The following is an 11,095-nucleotide window of genomic DNA, read 5'->3' as shown; positions in this document are numbered from 1 at the left end:
ATTGTACATGGACTGTATATAGAGGCGAACCTAGAATTTGAAGATAGCAGGTGCATCATTATCTTTAATTAAGTCATGTCAATTATCAACTACCTAATTTGACATACAATTCTTTTAAATTTAAAAATTACAGAAAATTATTAGCAAAGTATAGATTTCAAAATGATCAAATATCATTAATTTAGTGCTAATATAACAAAAGTAGACCATCCTTTCATATTAGACATTGACAAATTTTCATATTCTAAATACGGTCAATGATTGCATCATTGCTTATATTTACAAATATATCCCTCTTTCTCAATGTAACAAACTAAACAATCACTTAAAACCTAGATCCGGTTAACAATGCCCTTATTGAATATAGCGTCTTCTCACTTAATCTAGTATCGTAGAGTCATATTCATGAATTGATTTTCTTTTTTCAGGATCGAATTCAAGTGAATTCACATCAAATTCTTTAAAACTAGAACTTGATTGAGAAAAATAATATCTACCAATTTCAATTCACAAGAATCAATAACAAATTCCTACAAAATAAAATTTTCATCAAAAATATAAGTAAACATAACATTACTAATAGGGAAATCACACCCCTCCTTCCATAGGTTGCAATTAGAATTTTGAAAAAATATTAATACTTTAAATTGAGAAATAAAAAAAAATACCTTATTTTATCTATTATCATTTCAACTAAAAAGCATATTAATATCTATGAGCATCTAAACTTTATCCAGTGATACAAAAACAAAATAGACGATTCATAAGGAAAAAAGTAATTAATAGTAAAGAATTTACGATATGTTATCGTCAATACCCATAAAATTACGAAAAATAAAGGTAATGTAGGGATGGAACTTGGAAGAAAGAAAAATTTGTTTGAAGGAACTTTTGGGTTTGGAAAAAATATTTTAGGGATTTGGAGGGGAATACACCAATATCATTTGGGCTTAGCAACTTAGGGATAGGGGCATTGTGTGTTAAAATTTATTTTAAATTGAGGTGGAACAAATTAAAGGGCTAAAAAAAACATAGCTCTCCGACCACCCCAAGAATTGAACTCGCGATGTCGGATTCCAAATGGTGCTCGACTTTTGAGTATCGGACCAATGCACCCAAACGAATTTTATTATTGAGGGTGCACTATTTAATATATTAACGTTATATTAGGGTATCTATACCTATATCTATCTCTATATCTATATAATTTTTTACAAAGTTACCGGGTGCACGTGCACCCTCAAGGTGCAACATGGGTCCGCCTTTGACTGTATATGAATTACGTAGGTTAAAATGATCCAAATTAGGAAATGGCTATAAAGCGAAAATAGTATATCCGACTGATCATTTTTTGAAAAATTTTCAAACTTGGGCTATTTATTTTAAAAAATATTATAGAGTGTCTTTTTCCCTATAATTAATTGTGTTGTTTTCATCATAATTCGTTTGGTAATGGTTGATCAATCAGTCTCAATTAGGATGTTTGCGAAGGAAGAATACAGTTCAACAGTTAACTAAATAATTGTTATCTCTGCATATATATCAGTTTTAAAATAATTAAAAAAAATTGGATAACAACGTAGAAATGCAATAAAAAAAATCAACACCAACATCTCTAAACACCGCAATAAGGTCTTACATGGTGTTTTAACAATCACACTCCCTATACTATAACCATAAAATGAATATTTAATTAGAAATTTCATTGTTCCTCTCACTTAATAAATCTAGGTACATGTGATTAAAGTTTGCTCCTTTTTGCTTGATTTCAATCATTTTTAGTTGAACTTCAGCTATAAAATGATCGGAATCATAAAAAAAATGATTAAAATCCTATCATTTTCGACTGAACTTTAGATAAAAAGTAAAATTTCAGTCATACATAACTCGAGACATTGTGTCCGAAACTTAATTTTGTAAAACCTATGGCATATCTAAAGTAGGTAATATATGCCAAAAATTTAAAACATCATTTACAAATTCAAAAATTTTCATAATTACTGAAAAATCCAATTTTAGATCTGTCGAGATAAATAATTAGCTTTCGATACATCCAATGAAGATATATTTTTTCCTATGTAAAGATACATAATTAGCTACCGACATATTTTTTTTATTTTGGGTCTGTCGAGACACATAATTAACTCCTGATACATCCAACGAAAATATATAATTAATTTAAATTTTTATAGTTATTTTGTAAGAGTGAAAAAAATGCATAAATATGACGAGTTAAGATATATGATTATGTCATTTTTCCTAACAGAATTAGTAAAACATTGTAAAGTCAAACCTGGCGTAATGCTAATCAATATTATGGCTATATTCAGCAGCCAGACTACATACATACATGGGCTCCAACTAAATGATATAAGTGAGCATATTGTATTTAGACAATGCTTCTAAGATCATTCAGATTTTTAAAGAAAGAACCAACCTAAGGAACCACTTAGTTAAAGGTGAAAGAACATAAGGAAAGCATATGTCAAATTAACTTTGAACCAATTAAAGTTCACCCTCAATAACCGTCGACTTACACTTAATGGAAGTCTGAATTTGATGGTTTACACTTCAAATCATTAAGTGCATTTATTTTTTATTAAGATTTTAGCTTTTAATATGTCTAATAAGATCTTAATCATTCAGATTTAGAACCAAGTTTTAATATCATCTAGAGGTATTCTTATGTTAGATATGTTGGGTTCAATAGGATGTGTGAATAAAAAATGGAGGGAATTCTTGAAGGAAGAGTGAGCACAAAAGAAAAGTGTACTCACTAAAGGAAAGTATACTTCTCCCACACTAATGGGAGAAAGCAACTTTATTGTGTTTTTATTAAGAAACAATCCTTCAAATGGATAGTGAATCAAGAACTAAGAGGTGTCTCGACCTGTTTCGAAAAAGGGTAACTGTTCGGTCGGATGCGACACACTGTTTCAGAAAGGACAGACATGATTGTTCTGAAGTGATGCACCTCTCCTGAACTCAAACCCACCCCCTATTTCACTAAGGCTGAAAAGAATGCCCCACCCCTTATTCAGATAAGGGAATGCTTTCCCCAATCATTAAAGTAAAGGCTCGACGAACGGAGGAAGGTGCGGCGGGGGAAGGAAAAGGCTTTCAGAGATCGAGATTTTTTTTTCATCGAAAGCGAAGAAGGCCGAGGATGGTCCTAGGTGTGTCTTATCTGAAGGGAACACGTTTTTTTTTACTGTCGTGGTATAATTGTCGAGCCCTCTTCCTTAGTCTTTTTTTTTTATAACCGTAGTGTTCGAACCAGCTTGCGCGCACCTCGACTAAATCCACGGGATACCTGCCACCTCCCACAGCAACAGGTACCAGGTAACTCTGTCCACCAAGGCTAGAACAGATGGGAAGAAAACACCTAGTGTTTGTCTCTGCTGGAAATTGAACCTGAAACCTCATGGTGACAACTCCTCTCCTCGTTCCGCCCTTCCTATTGGGATAGCAGCCTTCAGACTTTGCCTGCCCTTTCTAATAAGAAATTTCGGCTCGGCTCGGCTCGGAAAAGCGCTGGCAACAACTAAAAGGAAGGGGTCCATGTACCTGTTGTGTCTGCCCCCTTCTTAGTCAATGGGGTACAGTTTCAGAATGGACAGACATGACTGTTACGAAGTGATGCACATTTCCTGAACTCAGCACTGAACACTCTTTTTACTCCTAAAATACTCTTTGTGATCATCTGTTGTTGCTCTGAAAAAACACTCTTCTACTTCTAAAAAACTCTTTGTGATCATTTGTTGTTGAGTGTGTTCGAAGAATCAGAAGGTTTCAGGTATCGCTACATTCTAATTGTGAGTCATTTTATCCTGTGAGTAAAAATTCTGCAACCTCGAGTACTTAAGGAGAATTAATTTCTCAAGGACACTCCATAAAATCGGAGGACTTGGCTATACTTCTACCTTATTTTGTTTCTTTTAAATAGCATACTTCTTTAATAGTTTTGTTAACTTGTGTTGAAGGTGTTAACATTTCATAGGTGTTCTTGAAACACTCTTGAACTTGCGTTGAAGTGTTCGTGCAAACATACAGATTGTGTACCCAAAACAACAAAATAATATGCACCATCGCTCTATCCATAATTATCAGTCATCACCATTATCCACCTTTGCCACTGTCATCATTGTCAACCACCACCAATCACCGACTAGCTTTACCATCACAACCACCTTTAACAATAAATATTGCTACCAACCACTATTGTCAACACCTACCACCTTCATTATTCTAATTATATCCACAACCACCACCATCATCAACCACTATCGACCAATCTCTACTACCGACCAACTCATCTATCACAACTAGCACCACCGTTAACCACCACTAATACATCATCAACCTGCACACATTCTTCAGCCGTCACCATCACCATTGTCACTAGTGTCTTCCCACTGTCATTGCTACAGTCTATCTTTACTAACAACCATCTTCATCATCACAACTAACAGCGTCTCCAACTACCACCAACACATCGTCAGCCATCATGCATTCATTTTTAACCATCACAATCAACACCTTCAACTACTACCATCAACGAACTTCACATCACAACCACCACCACCACTATCAACTGTCAACATCATAACAATCACTACAATACCAACCATCACAACTATTACCACCAATATTACTAATCACTAACATGAATCATTGCCACCGCAACCACCATTACAAAACATCTCCACTATCACTGACAAACATACTAATCTCTACTAGCATCAACCAACTTCACATCACAACCACCACCATCACCATCACTATCAATTGTCACCAATATAACAGTCACTACAATACCAGCCATCACAACAATTACCACCAACAATACTAATCACTAACATCAATCGTTACCACTAGAACCACCATTGAAGGCTAAATGGTCAATGTAAAACTTTGTAGGGGAAAACTCCCTTTTACAAGTAAAATGAGTTGATCTAATTTTGTTTCGCTATTTGTTTTCAAAATGCCTAATGGTCTTACATTAGTCAATAAGGTGGAGAGACATATGGTGTATTTTAAAGTCAAGAGGCATAACGGTCGCTGAGTCTATATGAAATATGGCGAAGTCTCTTTAACACTCTAAACCTCTTATGATTGACCCAAGTGGGGTGTGATCTAGAGCAGTTCACAATTCTTTATGATGGATTTTGCTTCTTACCTCTTTGTATAGGTGATCAAGTTGCTCTTTTGCTTGGGGAAAGTTACTGGAACACCATTGTCTCAATGTGAAGATGTTATCTGAATAGCAAATGTGCATGATCATTAAGAAGAGAGCAATGAGGGAAGCATACAAGGCAATGACTGGATAATGCAGAAAACAGCCAAACATGTCCATCTATTAGCTGCTGAATGGGCAACTTCAATTGCCTTCTCTGCCAAAAAGAACATCCCAAGTCAGGAAACACCACATTCAGGTAAAGAGAAGCACATTGGCGCATGCAAATTGACAGCTAAATAATTAAAAACATCATCTGGTAAATACTATTGGAGCCTAAAAGGTATGCTTAGAGTTCCTTACTGCTTCAATAGTAACAGGATTATTATCTGCATAATGTGCCAACTCTTCCTGAATAAGAATATCTCACCTTAGTTTTTTTATTTTTTTAAGAATAAAAATGCTAAATCATATTCATCTAAATATCATATTAATTCCGTAATCAAAAGGCACGCCTCAACCTACAGTTGTTCCCTATGTTTCTGTTCAATAGCTTTCAGCTCATTCAAGGCCTCTTCTTGTGCATCCTAGTGAAGCCACAAAAGTGAAAAGTAGATAACAGTCTGTAAGTTAAACTAACCCCTAAAAAAAAATATGTCATAATTATCCTAGAGGACCATCTAGAACTTGGTGTACTCACGGATTCTTCATGTCCCTTTTTCAAAGCATTGCATTGTTCAACAAGTTCAGTGTGCCGCTTTTTATTGGTCTGGAGATCAGTCTCAAGCTTTCTATATACAGTTCTCAGCTGTTGAATGAACATCATGGATGAAGCAGCTTAAAATAAGGATAAGCATTTGCAAAGATTAATCCAAACACATACCTGGTTCGCAGCTTAAAATAAGGATAAGCATTTGCAAAGATTAATCCAAACACATACCTGGTTCGCAGCACAGTTAGGCAGACTCCAAAAATATACCTGGAATTTACAAGCCATTTAACATACTTTAGATTGATTGAAAGAAAATCAGCATGCTTGAGACTTCAAACTTCTGGAGGGAAGGCGGATGATGCTCTTATAGCACATAAAATTTAGATGATCAACTTTATTCTTAGCAGCAGAGGATTAAAAAGATGATGTTGTTATAACACAATGCAGATATTACTCACCGAAGTCCCTATCTTGTCTTTAAACACAAGATCATCGTCCACCAATGATTGGATAACGTCTTTCACAGACTGGCTGATAACACCTTTCTTAGGACCCGATTTTTCATGTTCCTTAAGCTGAAATAACAAGGAATTGAAAGATGTAATACTAATTAGATCATAATGCAGGAATAAAATGTGATTTGCCCTTCATTAGTAATTGATATTGAACTTATTCCAGAAGCCAACATGTGTTCATTTTCGGTGATCATGAGGGTAAGAAAGAACAGGTTAAGAACAAATACTATATGAACAGAGTTTTGTGGATGAGACAAGGTGAAACTCATTCTTCAAGACGTAAAATAGATACCACAAGAATAGCCTGGTCTGCTGATTGAGGTTATCTCCATTATTATACAGGAGAAGCCAACTAAGAGAAGATGTAACTGTTTCTTTTATCTGGATAAAAAAGGGCAGCTCGGTGCACTAAAGCTACCACTGTGAGCAGTGTCGGGGAAGGGCTACACCACAAGGGTGTATTGTACGCAGCCTTACCTTGCATTTCTGCCAAAGGCTGTTTCCAAGGCTTGAACCCGTGACCTCCTGGTCACATGGCAACAACTTTACCAGTTACTCCAAGGCTCCCCTTCAAATGAGGGATGCAACATGAGGACATCAGATAGAAATAATAAAACATCACAGGACAGTGTCAAACAGGAACCTATCAGCTGTCTCAAAATTTTTGAGCTCTCTGGTAGAACATCTAATACATCCCCTGCTAAATTTGGTTAGCAAAATGGTGCTAAAGATTTAGCAAACCCAGACTAAAAGCCTTAAATGCATATACTGTCCATTGAGATTCTTCCGTTCCAGAAGTAAAGTCGTGGATGTAGCCACCCAGAATTCATGCATATCTTGCTAATTACAGATATTACCGGTGGATAACTAATGCTTTTTTCACCGTGCCATTCATATCACCCACAGACGAACACTGTTACAAAGCATAACAGATACAGAAAGAATAGTCACACAACAGATACAGAGAACAGGCACGAGCATGCTAAATTTCTCTAGATGTAGCAGATTTCACGATAGAATTGGTTCCCAAACTTGGGAATTAGTTCATTCAACACCTGATGTGTCTGTGTGGCATGCACCAATACTAAAACGACTAGGTGAATTACATGGCATTGGTCTCCATTGTTATTCTGCCTGATTTTACAGCAAAAATGAAAGAGCTCCAGTTTACTTACAAGGAAGAAATCTTGTGAATCATAAAAGATCTGCAGCATTTTCTCTTCTCTTTTCTTCAACTGTCACAAAAAGCAGGAGTTGGATACTGAATAACACAAAATGCATATGCATCTTCGCTACATACTTCAATCAGTGGCGGAGCCAAATAGAATTCAGGAAACACCCTTCATCGGAAAATTATACTATTTTTCGATGGTCAAAAAAAATTTTTATGAATATATAATAGATGTTGAACCCCCTTCTACTAGTCCGTATATTTACTTTTGAACTCCCTCAATGAAAATTCTGACTCCGCCACTGTGTCTTCAATCAAAGTTGGAGCATAGAATTCAGGGTGCAAATTAGACTTCTAGATCTAAAGGATTTACACTTTATATGTTCCAATGTCAAAATGCTACATCCATGTAAATTATCTAGCCAATTAGAGGATAGTTAGAATAGCTATCTCAGCATATAGAACTCCACAATGGAGAACTTCTTGTTCTTTTTTAGGTATTTACTTGCATAAACTACAGCTACATGTATTTCGTTTAAGATGAAGAGCCAAAAATGGATTACATGAAAATTGAAGAAAATAGTAAAATAGAAAACAATCCACCCAGCCACCTAACTAATTACAACACCAGCAGCGCGAGACATACACTGAACTACAAGAATAAGCTTCATCTTATATGAATCAGAGAACAAACTAATTGAGGCTACAGAAGCACTTCCTATACTGAATTTAATGCATGAAAATACGTAACTCTCTCTCTGTATGTGTACAAATACAAACATATGTGTATTCATAATTGACATTGAACAGTGATACTTACCTAAATCAAGCCTTTAAAAAAACAGCTATTACTGAAAGAGTTCACACAAACTATCTATGAAATTTTGTAATCAAACCAATGAATTTCCTTTCAGAACATTGATACCATGTGAATTAGATCCAACAACGGATTTACACTCGTGAAAAGCAGCACACACAGATCGATGACCACATATTGACAAGCTAGCGTTTATAGAGACAACAGAAATGCTTACCATCTCGAATAAGCAATAATCAGCATGTTAAACTGTGATATTTACCTAAATCAAGCCGCAAAAAGAAATACAGCTATTACCTACAAGTTTCATATTCTGCAAAAAATAACACGGATCGCCGAACGCAGATTGCAAATTAGATACAACGACGTATTTACAACACTCGTGCAAAGCAGCAAAAACGCACAGACTATGGTGAAAATAGATCCAGCAACATATTTACAATCGTAAATCGATGAACGCTAATTGCAAATTAGATACATCAACGTATTTACATTCGTGTAAAGCTGAAAACACACAGATTGATGAACGCAAAATTGATAACCTAAGGTTTATAGAGATCACAAAAATGCTTACCATCTCGAATTAGCAATAATCAGCATGTTAAACTGCTGTATTTACCCAAATCGAGGCATGAAAAAAACTAAACTTGCACCGGTGTACTTCACTCCGGATTTTGACACAGTAATAGCACCATATTTACAGTAGTAAGAAGCAGCAAATACACACCGATCGATGAACGCAAATTGCAAATTAGATAAAACCGCAAAGACACACAAATCGATGAACGCAAATTGATAAGCTAGGTACTTTACCATCGCGAATTAGCAGTAATCAGCATGTTAAACTGCCATATTTACCATAATTGAAGTCCAAATTTAAAAAACCTCACCAAAAAATACATAAATTACTACAAAAATCCAGCAAAAATTCTGAAAATTTGTAATCCAACAAGTAAATTTCATTTCACTACTGAAAAGCAGCAAATACACACAGAGATCGATGAACGAAAAAATGATAAGCTACGGTACTTTACCATCTCGAATTAGCAGTAATCAGCATGCTAAACTGCAATATTTACCTTAATTGAAGCGTAAATAAAAAATACTTCACCAAAAAAAAATACATAAATTACTAAGAAATATATCAAAAAATCCAGAAAATTGTAATCGAACCGGTAAATTTCATTTCAGTATTAAAAAGCAAAATTGATAAGCTATAGAAATGCTTACAGTGAAGCTGAAGAAGCGCATTGAAGAAGAATGTAGAAAATATTTTCAAAATGTTTTGATTTGGCGGCAATGTTTCTGTTGGCGGTACCAGTATATACAGGCTACTGGAATTTCGAAGTATGGAAAATTTACCCATTACTTTATAAAGTTGACAAAATATACCCCTTATTATATATTTTAGAATTAAATTTACCTTCGTCGTTATATTTTTAACCCAAATTGTCTCTCTACTTTGAAAAATGGGAAAAAGATTAAATTAACCTCTTTATTTAAAAAAAAATAGTTAAATATAGCATTCGGCGTACTTTAGGGTCAAATTTATTCTTACTGTCATATTTTGGGGTCATATTTACACTTTCAATTTAAACATCATACTTTGAGATCAAATTATCCTTAATATCGTACATTAGGGTCAAATTTATGCTTGTTGTTAAGAAACTTTTCATATATACCCTTTATTAACAGAAAATCTCAAATCAACGTTAAATGACTCATTTTTAAAAAATAAAATACACCTTAATTTAATCGTCTGGCTGGCTCGAGCCACCAAAAAGATACAAATAAATATAACACCTTAAGTTCTGTTAGTCAATTTTTTCCGACGAGATTAAGTCACTGCATATATTTATTAATGCACAACACATAAAAGTTGATCTGCATCGAGGCAAACACAATGAAACATATCACTCTTTCAATTCATGGATCTGCATTAGTGCAAAGTTCATCAAAAATGACATTTGATAGTGCAATAGATTACACCCATTAAATATTTCTCTGGATGATTGAGTTAAGAGGTCTTTCTCCGCGTCTATTGTGATATTTCTTCATTCATATATCTTTATATACAATTTAGATCTATACAAATTTTTCATCATGGCATTGGCTCAAAAAATTTGTTCACTGATTTTAGGATCTAGATGCACATAGAATTGCATACCAAATTTTAAAATTTGACAATAATCGAACAAAACATAACCTGTGATAGACATTTTTTGTAGTTCCATTTCTACGCTATCACATTTCGTTTTATGTTTTGTTCATTTTTAAATAACCTACCAGTGTTGCATATTCAAAGAGAAGTATCTTTGTTCGTTGAAAAAAAAATGACCAATAGAACTAAAGGAGGTATATTTATTTGTGTCTAGCGTCAGATCGGACAAGCTAGATTAAGGTGTATTTTATTTTTTTAAAATAAGACATTTAACGTTGATTTGAGCTTTTCTATTCAGAAAGAATACACGTGAAAAGTTTTTTAACAATGAGGGCAAATTTCTTCCCAAAATATGATATCAAAAGTAAATTTGACCTTAAAGTATGACAAAGAGTATATTTAGTCAATTTCTTAAAGTACAAAGTAAATTTAACCCCAGAGTATGACAACTGGATAAATTTTACTCAAAAATATAATGAAGGTGTCACGCCCCGAAATCCCATCGGGCCGGACTGGCACCCGAAGCCGAGAAGGCCCGGGAGA

At 34.5% G+C, this 11,095-nt stretch overlaps 1 protein-coding gene across 1 annotated transcript; it reads right to left on the bottom strand.

Moving 5' to 3' along the window:
* Nucleotides 1–4,647: 4,647 nt before the first annotated feature.
* LOC107841832 (meiotic nuclear division protein 1 homolog) lies at nucleotides 4,648–9,683 on the bottom strand. The gene is made up of 8 exons (XM_047396597.1): nucleotides 9,622–9,683; nucleotides 7,579–7,638; nucleotides 6,347–6,463; nucleotides 6,117–6,155; nucleotides 5,877–5,984; nucleotides 5,540–5,763; nucleotides 5,349–5,393; nucleotides 4,648–5,259 (listed from the first exon to the last, which is right to left on the bottom strand). Exons 1-6 carry the CDS (start codon nucleotides 9,640–9,642, stop codon nucleotides 5,698–5,700), a joined length of 411 nt encoding a protein of 136 aa, XP_047252553.1. The 5' UTR covers nucleotides 9,643–9,683; the 3' UTR covers nucleotides 4,648–5,259; nucleotides 5,349–5,393; nucleotides 5,540–5,697.
* Between the last annotated feature and the right edge of the window lie 1,412 nt (nucleotides 9,684–11,095).

The sequence above is a fragment of the Capsicum annuum genome, chromosome 9 (genome assembly GCF_002878395.1).
Source record: "Capsicum annuum cultivar UCD-10X-F1 chromosome 9, UCD10Xv1.1, whole genome shotgun sequence".
NCBI classification, from domain to species: domain Eukaryota; kingdom Viridiplantae; phylum Streptophyta; class Magnoliopsida; order Solanales; family Solanaceae; genus Capsicum; species Capsicum annuum.
The sequence above is the reverse complement of the archived record's forward strand: the minus strand, read 5'-3'. Positions and strand labels throughout refer to the sequence as shown.

Bases quoted from the DNA above. Each gene is read 5' to 3' on its own strand.
- LOC107841832 (XM_047396597.1), bottom strand. From the start codon at position 9,642: ATGCGCTTCTTCAGCTTCACT. The intron at 6,156-6,346 runs GTGAGTAATATC...TGTAAATTCCAG, and splicing joins AAGACAAGATAGGGACTTCG to GTATATTTTTGGAGTCTGCC. The intron at 5,985-6,116 runs GTATGTGTTTGG...TTCATTCAACAG, and splicing joins CTAACTGTGCTGCGAACCAG to CTGAGAACTGTATATAGAAA.